Source organism: Tilletiaria anomala, assembly GCF_000711695.1.
Source record: "Tilletiaria anomala UBC 951 chromosome Unknown K437scaffold_167, whole genome shotgun sequence".
Classification (NCBI taxonomy): domain Eukaryota; kingdom Fungi; phylum Basidiomycota; class Exobasidiomycetes; order Georgefischeriales; family Tilletiariaceae; genus Tilletiaria; species Tilletiaria anomala.
This window is the reverse complement of record NW_013546855.1, coordinates 1-25,020: the sequence shown is the minus strand read 5'-3', so window position 1 is coordinate 25,020 and position 25,020 is coordinate 1. Positions and strand designations below refer to the sequence as shown.

Sequence of the window (25,020 nt, the reverse complement as noted above, 5' to 3'; positions counted from 1 at the left end):
GGATGGCGCGGAAATGGAATTGCACGCGAGCTGGAATCTGTGCCATGATTACACAAGTAGCATATTCAGATTGCGCTTTCACACGAGGCTCGATCGGTGCAAATGCTCAGTCGCTCGTAGTACCGTGCGCGGCATGTTGCGCGGGGGGGGGACTTGGAGAGGACCAGACGATACCCAATAATTTTGTCAGCTTGCTGGGTTGTGGTCGTGGATGACGACTATGTGCAGTGTACCCAGGTTCCAAGTAACTGTCGTTGGGCAGATGCTTGAAGAGAGAAGATCAATACGGTACGCCTTCATCCTGCTGTGGAACACGCACTTGTCCGGTTGCGGCGGCGACAGCGTCCAAAACCACGACGACGCAGGTGTTGATACCCTGTGCGTCGCGATAAGTGATACGAGCAACGGCAAGGATGCTGTCGTCCCCATCTCGCGGCCCGCACGTGGCGCTTCGAGCACGCCGAAGGCCTACCCATTCTCTCCACCTGGTTCTTCTTCTACTCGCGCTTGGCGCCGCCCTGCTGCCGCCGACTCGTGCTGAGCAGCCAGTCCGCCGCTCGATGCACGAGATTACGGACAAGGAGCGGCTGGCAGCTCAGGAGCGCTTTCTCTTTGGCGACACGCATTTCCATGCGATCCACCAAAAGCAGCAGCCCCATAACACGGATCAGCAACACGTTCCAGACCAGATTGCCGATACAGCCAAAGTTGCAGCATCCAAAAACAAGGGTAGTACCAAAGCAGCAACTCCTCGCAGAGCAGCGCAAGAGCGACCCTCGAATAAAGGGCGCTCGCCGAAGCAACAGAGCCGGCGAGAGACTTATAATGACAAAGGCGATGAATACAACAACGAGGACTATTCCGCCGACCACGACGATAACTTGCCACGACGACAGTCACGCTCACGCACCCGAACTCGCTCAGACTCAGACTCGGAGCGCTCAGCACTAATCAACCTGTTCAGCGGCACGGCATGGCTCGTGATTCTGCTTGGAAGCTATGCACTCGTCAGCCTCCGCAGCACCTCTTCGGTGCTCCTATCCATCCTTTTCCCCGTGTTCAGCCTAGTCGGGCGTGTGACGACTTCGGCGGCGTCGTCAGTATACGCGTTCACCAAGTCGTGCGTCCTGCACAGTCTCAAGCCGGTCCGCCTGCTGCTGCTCGCGCCTGTCGCGTATCTACTGCTCGGTCTCTATTACATCATGCTGGAGCTCCCGCTCGCTGCGTTCATCGTGGTAGGAAAGGAGCTCTACCCACTCTACCTCTTCCTGGGAGCCGCAGTGACGATCGGGATCACGCTCGGCACAGGCGCGGGTGTCGTGCTCCTGCTCGGCAGCTTTGTTTTCAATGATAGCAGCGCGGTGGAAAAACAGACTTTGAGCAGCCTCGGCAGAGGGGATGATGACGACGAGCGAGGCGCGAAAGGGATGAAAATTAACGAAAGGGGCACGCGCGTGGAGCCCAGTGACGTCCCCGCGCGTGGTGAGAAAGGCCGTGCGGTCGGTGCGAACAGTGGCAATGGCAGTCAGCAGCAGAAGCAGAAGCATCGGCGACGCTCAAGTGGCCGCGGCAAGAGCGTCATCTCTCAAGCCATACGCGAGCTAGCCTCGGTGCGGAGGCGATCCCGCGCCGAAAATGGAGGGTTTTTGGACGACGACGACGTGTTCGCACGCGACGTGGAAGACGATCAGGAGGCGGCTTTCGACGTGAAGCTTAGCGCAAGGAGCGGAATGTGGAGCGAGGACAGCGAATTCAGCAGTGTCGATGATGTCGATGATAGGGCTAAGGACGGCAAGGCACACAATAGCTCGGCGCGAGCTGCACCCGGCCGACCATACAAGCAACAGCAACAGCAGCCGCCAAGAGCAACATCGTTCTTTCCAAACAATGTGAGCGCTCGTCCATATCAACAGCAGCCGAGCGGACCGGGTTATAGCGGCAACGTGAGCACAGCGACATCGGCGTCGACGTCTCCGCCAGAGAAGAGCCCGCATGCGATGCAAGCGGGCGCCTGGCCCGCTGCTTCGCCAATCCAAGAACGGCTTGGCGGTGGTGCTGGGAGTGGTGGAAGGCTCCCGACCGGCGCTACCGGCCGCGGTGGCTGGATACATGAGCATCCATAAGCGGTGTGTATCTGTTTTATTTTCAGGTACACACGTGTTTGGGGTGGGTCTTTCCTCCTTTTCATCAACCTGTCTTATTTCTTCTTCGATTCCCACTGTGAGGCATGTCGCTTGCTGTATGATCTCCTGCTTGGTGGCAAGCGTACCCTCATACTGGCCACTCGTGTGCGTCTCGAGTCTCGCTTGAATTCTTCGTTTGCTCGGGAGGATACAAAAATCTCGTCGCTGTCGGAAGACAACGCTTGAAGGGAGGAAATGCGGTCTGCGGGGTTTCCCGGCCTTGCAATCTCTCGAGACTCGAAGGTGACATGCGTGCAGTATGCACCCCAGTCGCAAGCGAGCTGCCCCAAGGCACGCATTTGGCAATTCCATTTGTGCCTCATGAGACACTTGGCGCTCTGGACTTCTGCCGATTCTCGCAAAATGGTCTTGCGCGAATTGCCATGTCTCCCATCCTACATGTCCGAGGCCGCAGGGTGTTGGTGATCAACTCCATAAAATCGGCCGTGTACATACCCCGCACCCGATCGCAGCTCAAGGTCACCCTGTGGTATCGACGCGATGAAACAAAGAACCAACCAGGCGAAAGGGGGGGAGCCTGCCAAACTTTCACCACTAATGGGAAGAAGAGTCGGCCAGCACATCAGCTGAAGCAAGATCAGAGATGTTCTTACGTACTACCATCGTCTGTTCGTTTTGCCACTATTATGCCGCGGCAAGTACATAGCGCATCGGAGCAAACGACGGAAATGCAGCCCTAATATGCACCCATAGCGGATCCCATCAGGGATTTCCACGGGCCGGCACACCTCGGCCGCGGCACTGCCGTGGCTCCTCCTTAACCGCCCGATGGACCAGTCGTCAAACAGGCCCAGTGCAGCCGCAGCCGGAGCGGCAGCCTGGCTCCTTTTGAGGGCAGTAGCCCACCCTCTGGTTCGGATTTCGCTTATCAAACTTTGGACGGTTGGTTTCATACATTCTTCTGCACAGACGGCAGGCGAGCGCTACGTCGCGTGCGCAGTGGGCTTTGCAGATCTCCCTTAGATTTCCGTGTTGATTTAGATAGACTGCTCTCTTGCCATGCCGCCTCATGAAAGCGCGTCGTTCCTCTCGCGAGCTGCATCCCATCCTTCTTCAAAACTGTTCAGGCAGTTTCTCCCTTTGTATTTTTTTTTACAAATTGTAAAGCTCCTTTTGTCTTTTGAGCGCGGAAGCGGAAAGGGGGAAAAAGCCGAGAATGCGCATGATCGTCGTCATGAGTCACTTTGCCACTCGTCACCATCGTTTACTGGGGATCCTCAGAAGCGAGAGGTAACATGGAGGAACCGAGAAGACAACAAGGCTAGGACCGACGAACGAACGAACGGAAATCACCGGCTGTAGTCGGACCACAATCAATGAAGGATACACTTGCGCTGTGGAGGCAACGCTGTCATTGCGGGAGGGACTTGGCGGCCAAGCCGAGTCTCGTCCGTTATGAGGTGCATCGTCATCTGTGGTGTAATTCTCATCGCAGAACCGTTGGCGAGGAACAAGGCCACCTCACCAACTTTTTTTTTGAGATAGAACCCCCATCCATGTACGTGAACCTACACGGGCCCTGTGCCCGATGCCGACACATTTCCTGCGTATACATAACGTACCCGTGACCCGAGAAGGTTGACCAGGCTCTCTCTCCACCTCCAAACTCCTGTAGTAGGAGTTTTGTCACTTTGACTGTCGCTCTTCTTCTTCTTCTTCTTCTTCCTGACTCCCTCTCCGCGTAACCCACACCGGTGACGACCACCTGGCTCACTGTCTGCCAACTTTAGAAGCGCTATCAGCTAGCTATAGGGCATCCGACATAGACCCATCAACGTACAGACCCCACTCCTCTTCCCATCTCGATACATGGTCAAGGACGACCAGACGCGGGCCCCCAGAAAGTCATAGGAGACAACACGGTTGTGTTGTCCGATAGACCTGATAGAACAGACAGAGACGGTTACACGGATTCGCAAGAAAGGCAAGCTCATCATGTCGTCCGACTCGATTCACCGACGCTCGGTCGAGCCAGCTGCTGCCGCGACGCCAGCGGCAGACTCGTCGTCCATTGCTTCGTCCGGAGAGACAGCAGGCGTACTCGGCGGCGCCAGCACCGACGTGGGAAAGAAAAAGGATGCCGTCGGTAGCGCAAGCCTCGTCGACGGCGCTGAGAAAGGCCCGGTCGTCGTGCAGGCGGATGACTACGATGCATCCCAGGGGATCAGCGAAAAGACCAAGGCCAAGTTCAAGCAGCTCGGTTGGGTGCGTCTGACAGTATGCTTGATCGTTGAGGCCATCGTGAGTGCGCAGAGCCAAGGCAGGCTGAATCCTGAGGAAGTGCAACGTGTTGAATGCAAGGATTTTCCTGATCGCCCACAATGTAGGCCTTAGGTGCACTGTCCTTACCTGGGTGAGTTTCTTTTCTCCTCGCTTCTGTACCATACGGAATACCGACTCACATCAGGCTTGCTCGTGTCACTCCCGCTTGCAGAGTATTCGCAACACTCGGCCTGGTCCCTGGTGCACTGACCTGCATCGGTATTGGCCTCATCGCGATCTACACGTCGTACCTGGTCGGCCGGGCGTGCAACCGCTCACCGATACCTATTGAGCACTTCCACGACCTCGGCGAGCTGATGTTTGGCCGGGTCGGACGGGAGGTTATCGGAGGGTGTTTCTTCGTGTACCTCGGACTCGTCACTGGCTCGCATGCGCTCACTGGCGCCATCGCGTTCAACAACCTCTCTAACAGTGCCGTCTGCTCCATCGTATTCACCGTCGTGTCGTCCATCATTCTGGTGCGTCTTCCATTTCGAGCAAAGCGAGACGATTGAGACTGACGCGGACCCGCTGCACACGGCCAGTTCCTCGTCGCACTACCGCCTTCGTTCGCGGATATTGCGATCCTGGGGTACATCGACTTTGTGTCGATCTGCGCTGCGATCCTCTTGACGATAGTCGCAACGGGGATTCAGGCGTCGAATGCGCCGGGCGGACTGAGCGCTGTCAACTGGCACGCATTCCCGGAGGAGAGGCCGACGTTCGCAAAGGCCTTCGTCGCAATCACGAACGTCGTGTTCGCCTACTCGTTTGCCATCTGCCAGCCTTCATTCCAGGCGGAGCTCAAGAAGCCTAACGACTACATCAAGTCCGTCTGGGCGCTCGGTATCACGGAGATCGTACTCTACACGCTCACCGGGGCCATCATCTATGTCTTTGTTGGCCAGGGTGTCCAGTCACCCGCGCTCCTCTCAGCTGGCCCTACAGTTAGCAAGATCGCGTTCGGCAGTGAGTGGCAAGAAGCCCCTTGCGCGGGAGCAGCTGGGTCTGCCGTACTGAGTCGTCCTCTTCTCCTCCCGTCCGCCGTGATCGCACACAGTTGCCCTCCCAGTCAGTGAGTACATTCCGCTAGTGGCCATCATCAAAAGTACGCGATTTCTGACCGCGTTCCACCTCTTTCCGCTTGGAAAGTTTTCATCTCTGGCTCGATTAACACGACGAGTGCCGCCCGGTACATGCATGTTCGAATCTTTGGCAAGACGCGCCACCGTTGGATCTCAACACCGCTCGGCATCGGCGCGTGGCTCGGCCTGAATGCTGTGATCGTCATCTTCGGTATGTTGTGCCCTCGCCTTGCTTGGCGATAGGGCTCTCGAAATATGAGTGCACGGCTAAAACGCATCTTCCCTTTCCCTCGTCACATAGGATGGGTCGTCGCCAGTCTTGTGCCGTTCTTCGAAAACGTGAGCCCCCCCCCCCGCGGCCTGTTGTGTATTACCCTTCCTGACTTCTCTTACATTCTACTACTCGGGCGTCGTCCTCTCCCCCCGTGCAGTTCCTTGGGTGAGCACCTAAACTCTTCCTTGCTTCATTCTCCCGCCACCGCTGACTCTTACTGTCCCTTTTATTCTAGACTAATGGCTTCGCTGGCCGTATCCGGCTTTACCTTCTACTTGCCTGCTCTCATGGTATGCCAGGCCCCTCGAAATGCTTGTCCTTCTCGGCTGCTGACAAGCCCGTTCATGTCCTTCGCTTACTCGCTGTACAACAGTGGTTCCTTTGCCCGGGTATGAAAGAAGGCACCTGGCGCGACAGCTGGAAGAACATTATGCTGGCCGCTGTGAATGCGGTCATCTTCCTTATGGTGAGCACGAACTGAGACATGACCATTCACTTCCAAAGGAGAACGCATATTCAACCGCTTCCGCTTATTTTTCTGCAGGGCATCTTCATTCTGGTCTGCGGTGTTTATTCAAGTGTGACCGAGATCAAGGAACAGTACGCGACCGGCACGATCCACCGGCCGTTCAGCTGCAACCTCCATTAAACAGCTGAGCTGTGCGGCGCCTTGATCCTTTTGTCGAACCCGATGCAACCATCTTGTCAACTGTATTCATCAGATCAGACCTTGCACACTCTCGCACCTCTTTGCTCGCTTCATCCACGCGCATCCTGTTCTTAGTCAGCCCCTTCCAAATTGTGTACCGCGGCTCGCGCTCGCCTTCACGCGCTCTCACTCATTCAAGTGTATGGTAAAGTAAAACCAAAGTACGAATAAATGGCTGTGATTCAGAGATGCGTTACGTATGTGCTCCCAAAGAGTTAGAGCTTGTCCTGGTGATGTGCAGACAAGGATTAAGGGGAAGAGTAACAATGCTCTTTCTCATGCGAAACCAGTCAGGTCCGTTGTCACGCGAAGATGGACGATTCTGCGAGACCCACGCAGGTTGTGCGGCGTGGACCCGCTTGAGATGGACGCCCCGAGTGTTGTCCGCTGCCTACGTGCTGACACAGCAAAAGACTGTTGAACTCCATGCGCCAACGTCGACAAGGCAAATCTCGGCGTGCCTTCAGTGCAGCCCCTTTCCCTATGGAAAAGCGAGGCTCGTCGCCGTCTCGGCCAGGGGAGACTCGGGGCGGGGCGGGTGGGACTGATTTCAACTGGGCAACCCTTTACAAGCTTGCCAGAAGGCATTCGCGTAAAACAGGGGTACCAGATGTTGAGACTGCAGCACCAAAAGCAGAACAACCTGAAAAGCGCGACGCACTGATAGGGGAAAACGTATCATTAGGTGGGTAGAATGAGGGTGAACATGCCGCGGCTGTTTTTTCTCAAAAATCCGAACGGACATGACGAGCATGTCAATTTTTGTCTGTTTTAGTCGGCGTTTGCATTCTCCTCCTCAGTCCGCCTCCGTCTAGACCGTGACTGGGCATGCTTTACCCGCTTCCTCCTCTTGGTCGCGCCTGATTCTTCGGTACAGTCGGTCGCTTCTTGGTGAATAGTACGTGTGAGCAACGCCGTTTATCCTCCACAAAGCTCAGAGCCGTGTAGCGGAGAGCCAGATCGAAACGAAAAGGACAAGGCAAAAGAAAAGGAAGTGAAAGGGCTCGCATCAGCACCAGCATCAGCACCGACGATTGCAACGGGGATATCCACTAAGCATGGGCCTGATCTCCGCTTCGCGCTCGCGCTCACCAGATGACCAGTGTCCGCAAGATGCTTGCCGGCAGTCTTCGAACCGCTGCTCTGCGGATGAGCGGACACTGGACCTCGACGACCCTGTCGCGTCAGCGCCAGAAGACTCGGAGAAGAAGCAGTTGCAGGCGCATAAGGCAGGCCCCGTGCACGGAAGCTGCAACGAAAAGGGCGCTGGAACAGCAGTAGAAGCCCTGGAGCAAGAAAAATATGAACGAATGCGAGCGAAAAGCGAACACCGGTTCAAGCGACTGAGCTGGCAGAGATTGGCCATTTGCTTGATTGTAGAGGCGGTGGTAAGTCGCCTGTTTCTCACTCCTTCATGGCTTGGCATTTGACCAGAGCATACTCTCCCTTGGCTGCAAACATAGGCGCTCGGGACTCTTTCATTACCATCGTGCGTTTGTGTTGGAGGCCAACCGCAGTATTCCACCTTCGATCCATGCATTGACATTCTCTTTTCTGAGCACAGCGCGTTTGCGACGGTAGGATTAGTGCCAGGCGTACTTCTCACCATTGGTATAGGCCTCATCGTGTGCGTAGAGCGAATGTTGTAGCACGTATCGCAGCGGCTGACGACACCTCCGCGGCTTGTTTCTTTGTGACGGCAGCATCTACACGGCGCACGTCGTCGGCGCGGCATGCAACAACTCTCCGACAGAAGTGCTGTCCTACGTCGACCTCGGCGAGCGCATGTTTGGTCGCTGGGGGCGCGAGGTCTTCACAGTCATGTTCATGTTGATCCAGCTACTCGCCTCGGCAAGCCACACGCTCACGGGCGCCATCGCATTCACGTCCATCACCAATGGCGCGACGTGCAGCATCGTCTGGAGCGTTGTTAGCGCCATTCTGCTCGTGAGTGATGCGCTCGTTCCAGTGCGCGGTCGCGCTCTCCTCAAGCATCTGCCTCCTGTGCTGACACACTTGAACGCGTGTCATACAGTTTGTGCTCGCGCTCCCGCCGTCATTTACAGAGTTTGCCATCCTAGGCGTGATTGACTTTATTTCACTCATCGCAGCCGTGGTAATCACCATGATCGCGACGGGAATACAAGCGACTAACCTGCCAGGTGGAAGAAGCACGGTGGACTGGCACGCCTTTCCGCAGGAGAAGCCATCGTTCGTGCAAGCCTTTGTTGCTGTCAGCAATATTGTCTTTGTGGGTATTTGCTTATCTTTTGGGGCATTACTATTGTACACCGCTGAACTGATACGTCACACATTTCCCGCATACTTGCTTTGCTTTTCCTGACACTGCCAGGCTGTGAGTTCAACTTCGCGGGGCGGCTTTTACAACCAAGCGCACTGAGCTGACGTTCTCTCATTCGTCACCCAGTATTCCTTCATCATGGGACAACCAACTGTGCAAGCAGAGCTGCGCCAACCGAATGACTATATGAAAGCCGTCTGGGCCATCGGCCTGACGGAGGTCACGATCTACACGCTGACCGGCTCGATCATCTATGTTTTTGTCGGCTCGGGCGTCCAGTCCCCGGCGCTGCTCTCCGCCGGGCCACTCGTCTCACGCATCGTTTTTGGCATTGCGCTGCCGCTCATCTTCATCAGCGGCAGCATTCTGGTCAACCAGCCCGCACGTTACATCCATCAGCGCATACTCGGCGAAACGCGCCATCGTTGGATCTCCACCAAGACGGGCATTCTCGTGTGGCTGCTCATTAACGCAATCTTTGTAGCCGTCGGTGCGTTCTGCCGCGCATCTCACATTAGTATACTGCGCATGGGCATCCAATTGCTGACTGTCTGTTGAACGTGCCTTGTGCTCCCACTAGCATTCCTCGTTGCACAAGCCATCCCGACGTTCTCGTCATTACTGTCGTTGACCAGCGCGCTGTTCATCTCGAGCTTCAACTTCATCTTCCCAGCGTTGATCTGGTGGCTGCTTCTGCGCAAGGGCAAATGGAACGACAACTGGCACAACATCGTGTCGACCATCATCAACCTCTTTGTCTTCCTCCTCGTGAGTCCCCCCCCTTGGAGTCGCTGTGTGATCCATGCGCGCATTAGAGGGCCACAGCCGAGTCAACAACTGACGCAACGGTTGGCCGCATATGCGCATACCACCCCCACTGGCTTCCTCTTTCCGTAGGGCGCACTGGTACTAGTTGCGGGAACATACGCCTCAGTCGTGTCTATTATAGGCGAGTCCAAGAACGGTAGGCGCCCGTTCAGTTGCGCTCCACGCAACTGAGAGGTGCCAATCTATGTTGTGCACTCTCAAGTATCATAATAATTATGTAGTATGTTTAAGTCAATTCACCATGTGTGAGACAAACGAAGCAGGCGATCTATGATGTTATGCCCATGGCCGGTCGTCCATAATATTCCAGGATGGGCCTGACAATGTTAGCTGAGCTAGTGCGCCGATGCAATGCGATCAGCGCTGTATGAGGGGGCGGGCTGTGACACCTGCCTGTCGTGGACCAAGAAGCTGAGCGGACCTCGATGCAAGCGAGCTGAGTTGGCACAACTTCTGTTGAAGACTATGATACATGACCAGTTGCGTTAAGATTCGATGTTCTTAGCGGTATGGTGTTGAACGTACTACAATGATTAACGGGGACAATGCTGCATTAGGCAGAGAATTCTTGACGCGCCTGCTTGGCAGCGGCAACAAGGTTTTCGAGTTGGGCGGTGGTCTCGTTCCACGTGCGCGTCTTAAGACCGCAGTCTATGTGTGAAGAAGGTAGAAGCGCAGTTAGTAAATCACGTCTTAGTGGAATGGAGCGAAGCGGTGAACATACCAGGGTTGACCCAGATCTGGTGGGGGCCAAGGTACTTGGTCATCTCACGGACGCGAGCGACCATCTCCTCTGCGGTCGGGACACGCGGAGAGTGGATGTCAAAGACACCGGGGCCAATGTCTGCAGGGTACTTCTTATTGGTGAAGGCCTTGAGCAGCTTCGCGTCCGACTTGCTGTTCTCGATACTGTGGGTGAAAATGGAGCGCCCGTCATCAGTAAAAGACTCCAACTGGGCACCATAGATTTACTCACGAGACGAAGTCAGCGTCAAGGTCGATGATGGACTGCATGGTGGCCTCCTCCTGGAAGTCCGAGTAGCAGAAGTGCGACGCAATGTTGACGTTGTCGTCGACAGCGGAAGTCGCGAGCTTGAATGAGTCAACAGCCCAGCGGAAGTAGGCAGACCACTCCTTCTGGCGGAGCGGGAGACCCTCGCGGATTGCTGGCTCGTCGACCTGGATAGCACGGATGCCGGCCTTCTCAAGGTCGATGACCTCGTCGCGCAGGGCCAGGGCGATTTGCTTGCACTGGAGCTCGCGCGGGACATCCACGCGTGGGAACGACCAGTTGAGGATCGTGACTGGGCCAGTAAGCATGCCCTTCATCGTCTTCTTCGTGAGACTCTGTGCGAACGCCGACCAGCGGACAGTCATCGGCTCCGGGCGGAAGACATCGGCAACAATGATGGGGGGGCGGACATATCGCGAGCCGAAGGATTGCACCCAGGCAGAGTCAGGGTGCTCCATGCCCGACAGACGCTCACCTACAATGCATATGCAGTCGGTAAGCATGAGTTCTGCGTAATAATACCGCGGAGCAGAGGCTCTCACTCACCGAAGTACTGGCTCATGTCGTTACGCTCAGGCTCGCCGTGAACAAGCACATCGAGGCCAAGCGCCTCCTGGCGCTTGACGACATCGCGGATCTCGTCCTCAATGAACTTCTCGTAGGTCGCCTGGTCAATCTCGCCCTTGTTGAACTTGGCACGCTGGACACGGATCTCCTTGGTCTGCGGGAAAGAGCCGATGGTGGTAGTTGGGAATGGAGGAAGGTCAAGCACCTTCTGCTGAACCTCCTTGCGTACGTTGAAGGGTGACTTGCGGTTGAGGTCCTCGGGCTTGACAGCGGCTAGGCGCTGGCGGACGGCAGGGTCCGAGTTCTTCTCAAAGTCGCGGCGAGCCTTGATGCTGGCGGCGTTCTTGGCGAGTGCGTCGGCAACCGAGGCCTCGTTGGTGAGAGCCTTGGCGAGAACGGCGACCTCCGCGCACTTCTCGGTGGCGAAAGAAAACCAGTCAAGAACCTCGGGCTTGAGCTTCTTCTCGGCGGTGATGGTGATGGGACAGTGCTGTAGCGAGCTGCTGGTAGCGATGACGATGCGCTCAGCACCGAGCTTGGCGATGGCGCTCTGTGCAGTCTTGATGGCAGCAGCCAAGTCGGTCTTCCAGATGTTGCGGCCAGAGACGAGACCCAAGGAGAGACCGATCTTGGTGCCGGCGACAGCGCTGATAATCTCGTTCAGCTGCTCTGGGTTGCGGTCGAGGTCGATGTGGAGGCCGGCAATGGGGAGGTCCTTGACAAAGTTGATGTTAGCGTCGAGGCGGCCAAAGTAGGTGGCGAGCATCAGCTTGACACTGGGGGCAGCCTTGGCGAACTCGGTGTAGGTCTGCTTGAACTGTTCGGCGTAGTTGGCGCCCGCGTCCATCACGAGAATGGGCTCGTCAATCTGGATCCACTCGGCACCGGCTTGGCTGAGCTTGTTGAGAAGCTCAACGTAGACGGGGATGAGCTTGGAGAGGAGCGAGAACTGATCGAAGCCGGCGCTTGCGCCCTTGCCGGCCTTGCCGAGCCAGAGGTAAGTGATGGGGCCGAGGAGGACAGGGCGGGCGTTGTAGCCGGCAGCCTTGGCCTCCTCAAAGTCATCAATGGGCTTGGTGTTGTTGAGCTTGAACTGGGTGTTCTCGCTGAACTCGGGGACGAGGTAGTGGTAATTGCTGTCGAACCACTTCTTCATCTCCGTCGCCGGCAAGTCGACGCCATTCTTCTGGTGACCGCGAGCGGCGGCAAAGTAGGCGTCGAGCGCGGAGAGACCGGAGTTGGCGTGTGCTTCGGGCAACGCGTTGAACGTGGCTGAGAAGTCGAGGACATGGTCGTAGAGGGAGAACGTGCCGGTGGGTACGAAATCGACACCCTGTGACTTGATAGTCTCGTAGGTGAGCAGACGCTGCTCCTTGGCGATCTTGAGTAGCTCGTCGACGCTAATCTTGTCCGCCCAGTAGGCCTCGAGAGCCTTCTTGACCTCACGCTGGGGTCCGATGCGGGGGAAACCCAGCACGCTGCTCTGAACGCTGTGTAAGTACAACATGAAGTGTGGTGTCAGCCCTACTGCAAGAAGGTATTGCAAGCTGATCTGCATGTTGACAGTCGTTCTGAAGATGCCCCGAACGCCCGCTGGGAATGGGTCGAACGACAGACGGGCGAGGCACGGAGATATTGGGGGGGGCTGGGCGCCGGACTGTGCACTCACCTCATGATGTGGATGTGTCTCAACGGACTCGGGAACAGCGAGCAGAACGTTGAACGCGAGACTCTTCTGATAGCAGCGATGGTCTGCGGTCTGAAGAGGTGGACGGGGGATGGGGGAAATGGAAGCAGATGGGGTAAGAAAGGAAGAGAAGGTAAAGGAAAGGAAAGGGAAGGAGGGAAGGAAGGAAGGAAGAAAGGAGAGGTGATGGAGATGGAGATGGCGACATGGGATGGGGGATTGGAAATGTGGTGCGATGGGCGAGAGCGTTGCAGTGGGAGGGCACGCAGGAAGAAACGTGACAGCAGAGCGAAGAATTCAAGCGAGTCCAAATGGCTGAGCTATTTCCTCACCCATCCTATGACAGGCGCAGTGCCCCGGCGAGCGACAAGATTCACAGAGCTAGCGCCGGTGCTAGTCTTGTACTATTTTGCGCACGGCTCAGCTTGTTCAGTGTCCACTACTCCACTCTTGAGCACCGGAGCATTGAGATAAACTCTGTGTCGTGTGCACCGAGTCTCGGCTCGGTGCAAGTGGCCAGTGCGCCGCCTGCTAGATGCGAGACTCGGACATGACTGCGCACGTTTCTTCGCATAGGATTCCGCAGTTCCATTTCTTCCGGTCCAGGCCGGGCTCCTGCTCTCCACTCTCGCCCGCCCGCAGAAGTTTTGCCGCGAGCCTGCGACGCCGCGTGTGGGTGATTGATGAGAGTTCTTCTGACGTTTTTGTTGGGTTCCGTATTCCTGCAAGGGAAGGGTTGAACACCCCTCTATCGGCTCCGCCCTCCTACCGCTGTTTTTGTATGTGATCGATGTGATCCCGTCTCGCTCCCCCAGCCATATAGCCCCTTGAGAAGGTGGCCCTCCTGCTCCTGCGCTGGCTGGTTGCAAAGTCACCGGCAGACAGCTCCCAGAAAGTAAAGGGTAGGAAAAGTTTCGACGCGCGCGCATGATGCAGCTGTCACATCCGTCGTGGGAGAGGGCAAGGCGCTCGTCGGCAAGCCTGACTCCACGTCTCGGCGCAAATGATGTTAGCGAAGCAGCGCCTGCTGAAGGATTCACGCGCGACCCCCCTTTGGCCCCCGCCTTGAAGGTTCCACCAGCTCCATCCAGAGGTACCTGGTGCTTGGTGCGGAAGAGTGGCGGGTGTGGACATCGGAGTGGAGCGCAGCGAAGTTGTCGGCTTGCGATACCCAGCGTCTATTCGCCAAATCTAGCATCTTCCTTCACTCTCCACCTCACAACGTCTCCGAGTGCTAGCCTGCGTGATAGTGCAGTGGAAGCCCGATGGGGTTGAAAGTATCCTCTGCGAAGGTGCTCCCGAGGCGACAGAAGCTAGACCCCGGGTGCTCATCACCTTTTGCAGGGCTGCATGTGTGGGGCCCTGTAAAGCCTGAAGCGCTGGAAGGCGGAGACTCTACACTCCAAACCTACGTCGCCTCGGGCGCTTGCATGGGCCCACATTGGCACTGATTCGTGCGGGATATTTGCGCATACGCTTATTGGACCCACAGTAAACTAATGAATGTATGCACTTCAATTCTGCAAAAGTACGCATGTAATGGACTGGAACCCTACTGCCTTGGCCCTGGACTCTGGATGCATAAGGCATAAATCATGAGGCCATGGGGCACAAGGAGGCGCTGGTACGGCTTGGCGCTTGATGCTTGTACTTTACTGCATGTCTACTAGCATTAAGCATATCCGCCGACCTCGACTATGCCACGATCACTCATATGACTGATTGATCGATTGGTGGCTGCGAGGGAGCATTTACGCGGGCAGGACGCGATGCGGTATGGTATGGCCGTATGCATAACGGGACTCTCCACTAGCCAAATCCACCACGCCGCTCTGGTGGCCAGGATAGACAGTAGTGGATCTAGCTACCGAAAACACCAACTAGGATTTGAGCTCTTCGGCAGCTCATCCCCTCTGTCATCGTATCACATGTCTCACCATTTCAGTTTGGCTTGAGCTGGCTCAAGGTTCGGCTGAAACTGGAAGCACCTTGAGGCTCGAGGGGAACCCCGATGGCGTCGAGTGGACTAAGCTGCTGGAGGTGCGCTTGTTGGAGTCGTTGACTGTTCGCGCTAGACCTGGCAAGCTCAATCTTTGGATTGTCGTGATGCGTCACAGCTTCAGGGCGATGTCACATCCAGCTGCGGCTCAATCAAATATCAAATTCCCCTGATATGGGGACCCAATCCAGGCACCGGGGGCTGAAATGCGGTGATGGCTGCCTGCCGATCGATCCCCGCGATGCTAGCGAGTGTGTGTCTGTGCGTCCGAACACCACCCCAAGGCGCCACTCAACATCTGCCTGCTGATGGGTGCTGAATGGACTGCTTGGCACAGCACCGATCCCATCCTTAACTGTAAGATCTCAGCAACTGGATTGTTGCAGCAAGCTGGAACCATGGATATGGGACAAGTGATGGCTTTGGCAGGCGGTGGCAGACACCCCACAGATCCAGGAGTGCATCCGGGCAGCCTTCTTTCCTCGCCGCTCTGTTCGGGATCGGGGTTGCGTCTGTCCAATTGAATGCATCCGGCTGTCTCCTCTTCCAGCATTTGTTCTCGGTCGAATGTACGTCCTTTGCTTCTGTACTTCTCCATAGTGCCTCAACTCTATTCCTCTGAAGGTGCCTTGCCTTGGCCCCTCTTGTTGAGGCGGGGCACAAGGGTCGGCCCTTTTCACCCGCCGTCGTCGTCATTGTCAACGAGCGTCGTACCATGCGATCGTGTCCAGCGCAAGAGACGGGCAGGCGGGAATGGGTCATCGACTTGCACAGGTGCAGACGCAGGAACGCACACACGCTGCGACTCGCCTGTATAACACGGCAGACAGCCTGCTACTGCAGGTATGGATATTAAACCGATACCAACCACAGCCAGCGCCAGTGATCACTTCTCCATCCATACGTACATAAACGCACACAGGGCGAACCAATTCGCCTGGCTGCGAACGCACATCCTGCTTTGCTGCCGCTCGGAAGCACCCAAGGTCCTCATGCTGTAACACGCAGCACGCAGCACCAAGCAACTGGTAACTGGTAACTGGCAAGAACATGCCTGGCGTGTTCCACCATCTCGCGTTGGGGCCTACTGTTGCACCTCCCCTGACCCACCACGCCAGCAACAACTCCCGAGGCTGCATCGAACCAGGCAGATGTAGTTGTATCCTCTCTCTGTGCTCGCCACCCCCCACTACCTTACCCCCTAGCGATAGGGCCTACCACATCCAGAGCCATCGCGCGATGTATATCAAGCGGCAGCACTACCAGTGCAAGTGCAAGCACGAGTTCCAAATCCAAAGCGTCAGCTTCCACCACCAGCGGCAGCAAAAGCAACATGGCGACCATTGCGTCGCCACCCACTGCAAACGGTAAAAAGGGCATGATGAAGTACCTTGAGCATGAGGATTAGGAGGACGCTGTCAACATGGATGGCGAGGAGGACGAAGAGGAGTGGACTCCTTCGCCTCCCAAACCGAGAACAGGTAAAGTACGCGTGTTTAAACGGATGGTGCAGAATCGTGAGTGCCTGCTGCCAGCGGATCGCATGCATATATGCTCGTGCTGATTTCTCTCTCACATACACGCAGGGAAAGCCCAGCGCGAGTTTCACAAATGGCGCGAGACGCGTACGCGAGATCTCGAGGCTCGATGCCGCCGCTTCAACCAGATGGGTCTCGAGGCGAACGTAGAGCTTCAGCGCGTGGCTTGGCGTCCCAAGGAGGACAACGACGTCGTGTTCGATCTGTTAGTGCGCCTCTGCTTTGGTAACATGGTCAGCAATGTTCCCGAAGGACCTGGATCGCCAGGTGGATATACCATGGCTGGCGTTGATCCGAATGTGCGCAACAAACCCGCCGACCGGCTTGCGATACGTGCTCGTCGGAGAGAAGCAGATGGTCGGTAATGTTGGCGAGAGGACGAGCCAGCTACTTCAGAAGCATTAACAGGCAGCGATAGCGGCTCAGCGCAAGCAACCAGAAGTGGACGAGGAGGCTCGCAGGCGGTCCGTGTCGCTCTCAGTCGTCCCGATATCCGCGGCAACAGCAACGGGCGATTGCAATGCCGTGCCTTCCTCAGCTCCAGCAACGCAGCCGATATTCACGCTTCCTCCCACAGTACTAAAGCAAATATCAATCCAAATATCCTGCATCAGCCTTCGACGTCGTTGCGACGACAGCCGAACGTCCACATCTCCGTCAGCAGTGTTGCTCCTCCTTCACAGGACAACCGTAACTAGTACCAGATAGCGTCGTCTTCGTCAATAGGGGTAGTGGCGGGGTCGAACGAATGTGCGCCAAATGTGTACATGATCTCGAACGTCACTGCACGACTGAGGCAGGCTACAGGTGTCATCGTTTCCGAGTAGCGACACAGCTCGACTGACGACAGGAAGGACAACTCGTCCATGGACAGCAGCCAGATCCTGCATTTCAAGGTTGGCAAGATGCAGCGGCAGAAGAATGGCACGTCGGGCGCAGACATCCGCAACTGCAGCCCCTACCAACGAGGAGATGACGATGCGCATCATAAACGCCGTCCACGCGAGATTTGGGCAGCACCAGAGCGGCGCAGGCACCGGCGGCTCTGCCATGCTGCACAGCGACGACATGTACTTGTCCTCCAAGCTGGTCCCCAGACTGCCCCAACGTCATCGTTCATGTCGGCGTCTCCCAGCGGCGCCAGAGACCCGGGCATCCTGCCGGGCATAGCGCCATGCCCTGGCGGAGCCGACGCGCATGTGCTTTGAACGCAGCATACTTTACAATACCACCAGCAGCAGACACCCATGTGCTGCACATCGTCTGCGCCTGGGCAGCAGCGCCAGCAGCAACAGAGGTGACAGCAGTTTAAAGCCGAGCAACGCAGCCCAAGTTTGCCGCAGACAGAGCACGCGCAGATGTTTCTCATGCTGCTCGAACGAAAGCCTATCGCGAACTGGAACCGTCGTAATTTTGAGGAGCTTAGGTTTAAGCCGCCGATCATCACGCGCTGGCAGCAATGTGATCGACAGTAGGTCGATGGCACAGTCGCAAGCGACGATGAACCAGTCTCAGTCGACGCTGACCATGTTGCTACGCGTGGGTCTCAAGCGCAGGGCGTCTTCCGATAACTCGGTCATCGCGCCTGCGCCAGACCAGCGCGCACAAAACATAAGGGCGAGCAACAGCACCGGCCATCTTGTAGAGTCTAACCGCATACCCAGCAACGGCGGAAACATGACTGCAGGCGGTATCTACTCGCGCCCCTCGCAGCACCCAGAGCTGCTCTTGACCATCAAGTTCGAGCTGGATGAGCTCATCGACGCCGTGGGTGCCAACCGTCAGTCTCCGCCTGCCAGTCATCAGGCGCGCAACGGCAACGACAACCCAGAGGCGCCGCATTTCGGCTTGCCTGTGCAAAGGCATCTTGCCATCTTACTTTTTTCGAGCGGGGCATCGATATCCTCCCATCCGAGCAGACTCGCATCTGTCCCCCTGGGTCATGCGTCGTTCTCGGAGTCTAGAGACTCCGAGGACAGGTCTGCATATGGCAGCAGCGCTGCCATTGATCGCCAAGGTGCAGCTGGGGGATGGTGCGCATTGGGCAAGCTGGACCTCGACAAGGGCGCCGTCGAGCGCGTCGTTGGCCTGCTCGATCGCAGGTACGCTAACGAGGCGGTCGCTGCCTCCACCGCTGCTGCTGCTGGCGCACATCAGCATGTGCACTCGCACCCCAGCGGCAGTCGCCGACGCAGCAGATGCAGCGCCTCCCTTCTGCGCCGCAAACCCCATCGGCGGCGGCTATGAACCGCAAAGTCTCGGGCCAGACCAAAGTGGTGGAGCTTGTGCTTCGTTCCGATCATCTTCAATGTGCGTCTTGATAATAGATTTCGCTTTCGCTTTCTATTCCCATCGCATCGCATTGTTTCGAATAATCGCATTGGTTTCTCGTTCTACACTGCTATCCTCGTTTGTGTACAAGGTTATGTGTATGTGTTATTTTTTGTACCAGACCAATCAGCCACCTCAATCTCCCATGTAGTTGTGCCACTCCACCAGGTCTGTAACTCGGCACCACGACGCGAGATTTGACCACCTAATGCCGGCATGCGACTATTACTATATGTTTCTGATACGCCTTTCAACTCCAAGTTCACCGCTCTGAAGCTTTTCGCTAGGGCACGGACCTTTCATTTCTGTGTTAACACCACAGTGCTCATTCGCACAGGCTGTACAGACAGCGAGGCTGGTCGCAATCGAACTTCGGTGACGATGTTACTCCCAAGAGCCTCATCGGGCCTAATGCGAGCGATGCATGGAGCATCTGGATCTGGCGCACGCCATCGCGCTTCCTACGCCTACAGCACGAGCAGCTTCGAGGCCAGCGGCGTGCTCAAGCTGAGGTTGTACACGGGACCCCAGTGCTCACTATGCGATGACGTGAAGGAGGTCATTGACTCTGCGCGCAAGGAAGCACCTGCATTCACATTGGAGCTCTTCAACATCCGGGACGACTCTTTGTCAGACGTGCACAAGTGGCGGCGGCTCTACCAATATGACATTCCGGTTCTGCATTTGAATGGCGAGGGTGAGCATGAGGTACTGCAACGCTCGCGTGCAACTTGAACTCATTATCCGCCTGTTCAATGATTGCACCTGGATCCAAGCAGAGATAGCGCGTCACAGTCTGGACAAGGGCAAATTCATTGCTGCACTGCAGGCGCATCAGAAGGTCGCAAAAAGTGGCGGCCAAGATTGACCTGCCCACGTGCAATGCAAGACACTGGAATTCTACACTACACTGAGCCGCTCGGTTCGACATTCATCACCTTTCTGGCGATCCAGAATTCTGGATGGTACTCGTACGTGAGCATACCTGCTGCGTTGCCCGTGTACATCTGCGGCGGCAAGCTGCGCCTTTCGACGACCTCGAACCCCATCTTGGGCAGGAGGCCCAGCACCTCCTCGAGCGTCAGTTCGATGCTGAGGTCGCCGCCGTTTTCGTAGTGCCACAGCAGAGGCCCGACGTTGACCCACAGGCCGCCAAGCGGTAGGATATGGTTGAGCGTCTCAAGGTATCGCATGATGTTGCGCGCCGTGTCGATAAAGTAGCATGTCGCGACGGCGTCCCAGGCGCCGCGCTCTTCGCTCTTTGAATACACCTCTACGAACTGTACGGATGCAAGCGGACGGCCGTCATGCACACGGTCAGCAGCCTTGACGTCAAGAGTGAAGCGAATCGCGCAGAGAGAGTCCTCACCTCACCAGCCACCATGCTAAAGTCGACCTGGGACGGCAGCGTGTTGGGCAGGACATCGGGGATGTAGATAGGCGCAAGCATGTCGCGCGCCGTGCGCCAGTTGGACGCCGAATGGATGTATGGGTAGAGGGTGTGCTCGTTGACGCGGCTGGTGTTGTTCAGGATGAAATGCGATGCGACGAGCATGAAGAAGCTGAATTCGTTGCCCTGGCATGAGAAGCCGCGCTTTGCGATCTCGAATGCCAGGCGACCGAGACCAGCGCCGGGGACGAGGACGCGCAAATCGGCGTGCACCTGCCGCTGCTGTGTGTCCTCCAGTGGACGCCCTGCCTGCGGAAGCCGGGCGTAAAGCTGCGGAAGGTACCGCTCGAGCGCATCGAGGATCGGCTGGTACGCCGCGTCGCGCTCAGCGCGCCCGCATTCGCTCCAATCACGGACAAATTGCTTGAGCGTACTGCGGACCTTATCCAGGTCCTGTGCCGGTATGCGCTTGCGCTTGCGTCGCGTGCCCCCCGACACCGACTTCGGAGGCGGGCCGTTTGCGTGCGTATTCGGATGTGTGCGCAAGTGCAGATGTGCGCCCGAGCTCGTTGGCGACCCCGGCAGCCTAGAGTCCCCTGCGACAGCATTCGTATCGGGTGGCGTGATGTCGTGCCCAGCCTGTGGCCGCGCACTGCCTTCGTCTGCATCTACCCCGCTGCTCTCTACTTCCGCTTGCATTTGCATTTGCACTTCCCTTTCCTCTTCTTCCACACCCCCATTCTTGCCATCATGATCTGTCTCCGGCGATGACGCGTCTCCATCTTCATCGCCCATGAAGTCACGTGCATCCTGCACGATGAGATGCAGCACATCTGCGTTCCGGCGTATCCGGTCGTCGATCTCTTCCAGCCGCGCTTTCACGCCACGCAAGCCTTGGAATGCCTCTGGCCTGCCCGGCACCCCGTCAGCGCGGTTGCCGGCTTCTTCCTCGCCTCCACCACCGTCAAGTTGCGGGAGGGGAAGGGGCGACCCAAGATGTGTGAGCAGCTGCTGATGCGCTCTCGGCAGGCTGTAGTACGACTTTCGTCGGGCATTGTTCTGCGAGAGCGAGAAAGGCAGGTAGCCATCGAACGCTCTAAGGATGCTCTTGAAATACACCTGCTCCTTGGCCTGCTCGCCCCGGTCCAGGTGGAAATCTTCGACCTTCTGCATGATGCGCTCCAATGTCAACGAGGCTGTTACGCCCTCTTCTCTCCCTGCTGCTGCTGCTACCCTCAATGATGACGAGAAGTTGAAGAGGCCGGAAAGCGTGGTCAGCGTCCCGGAGTCTCTCCTGCCACCGCTCCTGCTTTCAACGTCGCTTCTACACCTGCCTCTGAATGCTGGCCTCCAAGCAGCAAGCAGCGGCGGGATACCGATCTGCGATAGAGTGCGTTGGACGGAGACGTCGATCCGGCTGCAGATGCCGACCTTGCGCCAGAGCTGCACGGCGGCAACAGGTGTGGAGATCCCGGCGCGGAGCCAAAAAGTTAAGGACGCCACGGTCTGCGCACTTCCATACGGATGCAACTTGTGCTGCAGGCGTGCGAGACAAAGGGTGTCGGTACCTGCTGCTGCTGCTGCGTAAACACAGCGGCAGCGACAGAGGTCGTAAGTGGAAATTCGAACCGTGCGGATGGACGCGGGCCGGGCGATTCTACCCGCTCTTGCGCAGGAGACTCCCTCACGATGGAGCTCGGGTTCTGCTTCGCTGCTGGTGCTGGTGCGAGCGCGGCGACCGAAGACAGTGTCCTGCCTGTGCCGACGCTCGGGGACGGAGACCCCGAGTTTGCAATGGCTGATGCCGCCACCGCCTTTTGGGCCCTATGGGCAAAAAAGTCTGCCTTTCCTTAGCAGCCGCACCGTTCGGCCGGCGGGTCGTGAGTGTTCCCTGGCTCTTGCACTTGCACCAAGCTGATTTGGTGGGACCTTGTTGAGGTCTTGCGATATGGAGGCGATTGGAGGAAGGCGAGGGAAGGCGAGGGAGGCAGTGCGCGCGTCAGCTCTGGCACGGCAAGAAGCGATTCTGATGTCGTATACAGAGACCCGTTGAAGGAGAAGAGTTGGGACCTTGGTAAAGAACAGATGTCTTTTGCACACGTAACAAAGAATGTGTTGTGGCAAACAACCGTGCAAGACAGGCGACCGAAGAAGAGCTGTCTCGTATTCGAGGAGATAAGGACATCGATGCTGTTACTGGTGTGCGCAGCTGGATCTCCGCGTCGCACAGCACCGCATAGCGAAGACGGGTTCCGACTGCGACTATCACCCATCCGTCGTCCTGGCGCCCACCCGTTCTTCTTGCGTTCATTGAGTGCGTTCCCCGGTGCTCATCGCTCACCTTTGTCTCTTCTTCGTCCGAGCAACGTGTTCGACGTCGTCCATTCACCCGGCCCCACACCCGCCTTCTATGCTTCTACTGATGGATACCCAGCCAGCTGGCGTCTTGACCTTCCTTTCTCGTCCCTGACCAAACCGCATCTAGCTCCTACCTATCACCCGCACCGTGCATCTATCCGTGCCGGTCTGTCGTCTCTCCCTTATCGACGAGAGCGATCTTCTCATCGCTCCTCGCGAGACTGGTGATGGCGATGCGAGCCTGTCTCCTGTCTCGGCCGAGAAACTTGCCTCCGCTTTCCAAGTGGAACTGCGCACGAGCCAGCAGGCAGCGCCCAGTGACGTTTGGATCCTTGCGACAAGGTGGGCAGAGCTGCAGTGCCACACGACAGCCTGCCTGTGCATGCTCGCGTATATACAGAAATACATACATTGCGTTATCCCCGCACGCAAGAGTAAGGGAGGAGCACGAAGACTCGCTGGGTCGCCAAAGGCAGTGTAGATGCAGACGTTCTTCTTCGCCTCACTCGCCAAACATCTCTCCATTGCTCCTACCATCAATCTTCACGTCAACGTCGTTCCTACCATTTGGATACTATACCAAAATTCTACAAGCACAAGCGCAAACACACGCACTCTCACATCGAGCAGTTTATCACTCACATCGCCATCATGTGTGAGTCATGCCCCGAGGGGGGGGGCGTCTGCAACTGGCGCGATGCTGACCTGACCATGTTTAACCCGCCTCCCTTGCCAGCTGAGCACGTTCTCCCCAAGCTTGACTACGGCTACGCCGACCTCGAGCCAGCAATCTCTGGTGAGTGAACCTGCTGCAGATAGGTAAAGCTTAGAAATTCGCTGATAGTCTTCCTGAGTGCCCTCGACACCTACACTGCTGCCGCTTGTGCTGCGCAGGCGAGATCATGGAGAGTGAGTCGACGACCCGCCAGTTCCACCGCTGCCGCCGCCTGACAGTTTCCCTGCACTTGCTAACCCTGAACCATTTTTGCAGTCCATCACAGCAAGCACCACAACACCTACGTCACCAACCTGAACGCCGCCGAGAAGGCGTACGCCGCAGCCGTCCAGGCGCGGGACGTGCGCAAGCAGATCGAGATCCAGTCCGCGATCAAGTTCAACGGTGGCGGCCACATCAACCACACGCTCTTCTGGAAGAACCTCGCCCCTAGCAAGGCCGGCGGTGGCCAGCTCAAGGACGGCGCGCTGAAGAGTGCGATTGAGAAGGACTTTGGCAGCGTCGAAAAGTTCAAGGAGCACTTCAACAAGACCACCGCCGCCGTCCAGGGTTCCGGCTGGGGCTGGCTTGGTTACAGCGCCCTGAGTCAGAAACTCGAGGTGGTTACCACCAAGGACCAGGACCCACTCATCTCGCACGCTCCCATCCTCGGCGTTGACGTGTGGGAGCACGCGTACTACCTCCAGTACAGGAACCTTAGGCCCAAGTACCTCGAGGCCATCTGGAGCGTCATCAACTGGCAGGAGGCCGAGGCACGCTTCGAGAAGGCCAGGGGTGCCTCTGCTCAGCTCTGAAGCGCGCTGCGCCTATGACATTGCCACGCATTCTCGTGATCTTCAGGTGAAATGATGGAAGAGGTGGGAGGTGAAAAGTCTGAAAAAGTGAATCGATAATGTTTTTGTCAACTTCAGGCTGCTGCAATGCATGCGAATTTCGAAGTTTGCACAGGAATGCGAGTCTTTCAAGTCGTTGGCAATCGGCAGCGTACTTTTATGCTACAATTTCTTTAGTCTTCGATACTAGCTTCGATCTTCTTCTTATTCAGCTCTAAGACTTGATCAATCTCAGCCGAAAACTTCTTCGTCGTGTCTTCCATCTGCGAGGGAAGTAGCACGCGGCAGCATCCGCAACAGTCACCAGAACCGAGTCAGCCAAAGCGCACTCCCGCGCGTGGGGATGCACTCCCCGCTCTCACCTTCTTCATCAGCGCCTTGCCCTCGCTGCTGCCGACGATCTTGCCATCAATGTCCGCCTTGATCTGCTTCTGCGCGGCGTGTCTCGCGGAGCGGATCGAAACCCGCGCGCTCTCGCAGATGCGCGAAATGTCCTTGAGGAGCTCCTTGCGCGTCTCCACTGTCGGCTTGGGCACCGGTACCCGCAACGTCCCCTCCTCGTCGCCAGAGACGACCTGCGGCGCAAGATTCAACTGCGAAGCGTAGATCGCCTTCTCCACATCCTTGACGTACTGCAAGCGCACGAGAAGCACCGCAGCCACAGCCAGGATCGGGTCCGGGGTGAGTCAGTCCAGGGAACAGATGGAAACGAACGCGCATGCCATGCCACATCACCCAGCACGCACAGACGAGTCAAAGCAGTGAATGAACAGCACGCCGTTCCTAGCACCGACAGTCGCGATTTCTCGCAACGGCTGAGAAGAACTAGTGTCCTTTCCGATCGTCACTCGCAAATCATCGAGAAGGCCTGTGGTTGTGTGTGTGTGTGTGTGTGTGAGAGAGAG

General features: G+C 56.9%; 14 protein-coding genes across 14 annotated transcripts; 10 read left to right on the top strand and 4 right to left on the bottom strand.

Moving 5' to 3' along the window:
- Positions 1 to 262: 262 nt before the first annotated feature.
- K437DRAFT_271125 (uncharacterized protein) lies at positions 263 to 2,123 on the top strand (the record flags this gene model as incomplete). The annotated part of the gene is made up of 2 exons (XM_013384617.1): positions 263 to 488; positions 550 to 2,123. 2 exons carry the CDS (start codon positions 263 to 265, stop codon positions 2,121 to 2,123), a joined length of 1,800 nt encoding a protein of 599 aa, XP_013240071.1.
- Positions 2,124 to 2,277: 154 nt separating this feature from the next.
- On the top strand, positions 2,278 to 2,938 carry K437DRAFT_54461 (uncharacterized protein). Its single transcript, XM_013384616.1, has one exon. The coding sequence runs from the start codon at positions 2,432 to 2,434 to the stop codon at positions 2,882 to 2,884; it is 453 nt and encodes a 150-aa protein (XP_013240070.1). The 5' UTR covers positions 2,278 to 2,431; the 3' UTR covers positions 2,885 to 2,938.
- A 466-nt stretch (positions 2,939 to 3,404) lies between these two features.
- Positions 3,405 to 4,014, top strand: K437DRAFT_54421 (uncharacterized protein). The gene is made up of 2 exons (XM_013384615.1): positions 3,405 to 3,702; positions 3,820 to 4,014. The coding sequence occupies exons 1-2, from the start codon at positions 3,521 to 3,523 to the stop codon at positions 3,887 to 3,889; spliced, it is 252 nt and encodes an 83-aa protein (XP_013240069.1). The 5' UTR covers positions 3,405 to 3,520; the 3' UTR covers positions 3,890 to 4,014.
- On the top strand, positions 4,015 to 6,598 carry K437DRAFT_54422 (uncharacterized protein). Its single transcript, XM_013384614.1, has 11 exons — positions 4,015 to 4,445; positions 4,532 to 4,557; positions 4,639 to 4,945; positions 5,012 to 5,435; positions 5,527 to 5,541; positions 5,619 to 5,762; positions 5,853 to 5,890; positions 5,983 to 5,990; positions 6,061 to 6,115; positions 6,199 to 6,291; positions 6,370 to 6,598. Exons 1-11 carry the CDS (start codon positions 4,140 to 4,142, stop codon positions 6,472 to 6,474), a joined length of 1,521 nt encoding a protein of 506 aa, XP_013240068.1. The 5' UTR covers positions 4,015 to 4,139; the 3' UTR covers positions 6,475 to 6,598.
- Positions 6,599 to 7,351: 753 nt separating this feature from the next.
- Positions 7,352 to 9,925, top strand: K437DRAFT_260112 (uncharacterized protein). Its single transcript, XM_013384613.1, is given in 9 exon segments — positions 7,352 to 7,922; positions 7,998 to 8,023; positions 8,099 to 8,161; positions 8,238 to 8,481; positions 8,570 to 8,782; positions 8,793 to 8,798; positions 8,963 to 9,326; positions 9,417 to 9,604; positions 9,734 to 9,925. 9 exon segments carry the CDS (start codon positions 7,593 to 7,595, stop codon positions 9,833 to 9,835), a joined length of 1,536 nt encoding a protein of 511 aa, XP_013240067.1. The 5' UTR covers positions 7,352 to 7,592; the 3' UTR covers positions 9,836 to 9,925.
- A 177-nt stretch (positions 9,926 to 10,102) lies between these two features.
- Positions 10,103 to 13,160, bottom strand: K437DRAFT_276801 (cobalamin-independent methionine synthase). The gene is made up of 5 exons (XM_013384612.1): positions 12,913 to 13,160; positions 11,223 to 12,733; positions 10,641 to 11,151; positions 10,389 to 10,573; positions 10,103 to 10,315 (listed from the first exon to the last, which is right to left on the bottom strand). Exons 1-5 carry the CDS (start codon positions 12,915 to 12,917, stop codon positions 10,218 to 10,220), a joined length of 2,310 nt encoding a protein of 769 aa, XP_013240066.1. The 5' UTR covers positions 12,918 to 13,160; the 3' UTR covers positions 10,103 to 10,217.
- Positions 13,161 to 16,210: 3,050 nt separating this feature from the next.
- Positions 16,211 to 17,009, top strand: K437DRAFT_54262 (uncharacterized protein). The gene is made up of 2 exons (XM_013384611.1): positions 16,211 to 16,446; positions 16,516 to 17,009. Exons 1-2 carry the CDS (start codon positions 16,353 to 16,355, stop codon positions 16,830 to 16,832), a joined length of 411 nt encoding a protein of 136 aa, XP_013240065.1. The 5' UTR covers positions 16,211 to 16,352; the 3' UTR covers positions 16,833 to 17,009.
- Positions 17,010 to 17,681, bottom strand: K437DRAFT_54263 (uncharacterized protein). The gene has a single exon (XM_013384610.1). The coding sequence runs from the start codon at positions 17,535 to 17,537 to the stop codon at positions 17,187 to 17,189; it is 351 nt and encodes a 116-aa protein (XP_013240064.1). The 5' UTR covers positions 17,538 to 17,681; the 3' UTR covers positions 17,010 to 17,186.
- A 286-nt stretch (positions 17,682 to 17,967) lies between these two features.
- Positions 17,968 to 18,714, top strand: K437DRAFT_265289 (uncharacterized protein; the record flags this gene model as incomplete). Its single annotated transcript, XM_013384609.1, has 1 exon — positions 17,968 to 18,714. One exon carries the CDS (start codon positions 17,968 to 17,970, stop codon positions 18,712 to 18,714), a length of 747 nt encoding a protein of 248 aa, XP_013240063.1.
- Positions 18,715 to 19,218: 504 nt separating this feature from the next.
- K437DRAFT_271119 (DUF836-domain-containing protein) lies at positions 19,219 to 19,666 on the top strand (the record flags this gene model as incomplete). Its single annotated transcript, XM_013384608.1, has 2 exons — positions 19,219 to 19,495; positions 19,578 to 19,666. 2 exons carry the CDS (start codon positions 19,219 to 19,221, stop codon positions 19,664 to 19,666), a joined length of 366 nt encoding a protein of 121 aa, XP_013240062.1.
- Positions 19,667 to 19,703: 37 nt separating this feature from the next.
- On the bottom strand, positions 19,704 to 21,361 carry K437DRAFT_229716 (N2227-domain-containing protein; the record flags this gene model as incomplete). The annotated part of the gene is made up of 3 exons (XM_013384607.1): positions 19,704 to 20,078; positions 20,168 to 20,753; positions 20,961 to 21,361. The coding sequence occupies 3 exons, from the start codon at positions 21,359 to 21,361 to the stop codon at positions 19,704 to 19,706; spliced, it is 1,362 nt and encodes a 453-aa protein (XP_013240061.1).
- Positions 21,362 to 21,537: 176 nt separating this feature from the next.
- On the top strand, positions 21,538 to 22,158 carry K437DRAFT_54021 (uncharacterized protein). The gene has a single exon (XM_013384606.1). It carries the CDS (start codon positions 21,713 to 21,715, stop codon positions 22,040 to 22,042), a length of 330 nt encoding a protein of 109 aa, XP_013240060.1. The 5' UTR covers positions 21,538 to 21,712; the 3' UTR covers positions 22,043 to 22,158.
- Positions 22,159 to 23,115: 957 nt separating this feature from the next.
- On the top strand, positions 23,116 to 24,146 carry K437DRAFT_260107 (putative manganese superoxide dismutase precursor). Its single transcript, XM_013384605.1, has 4 exons — positions 23,116 to 23,201; positions 23,283 to 23,342; positions 23,441 to 23,455; positions 23,538 to 24,146. The coding sequence occupies exons 1-4, from the start codon at positions 23,198 to 23,200 to the stop codon at positions 24,074 to 24,076; spliced, it is 618 nt and encodes a 205-aa protein (XP_013240059.1). The 5' UTR covers positions 23,116 to 23,197; the 3' UTR covers positions 24,077 to 24,146.
- A 283-nt stretch (positions 24,147 to 24,429) lies between these two features.
- Positions 24,430 to 24,981, bottom strand: K437DRAFT_229717 (ribosome recycling factor; the record flags this gene model as incomplete). The annotated part of the gene is made up of 2 exons (XM_013384604.1): positions 24,430 to 24,747; positions 24,862 to 24,981. Coding segments are annotated over 2 exons (438 nt in total), but the record flags the coding sequence as incomplete, so codon positions are not given.
- Between the last annotated feature and the right edge of the window lie 39 nt (positions 24,982 to 25,020).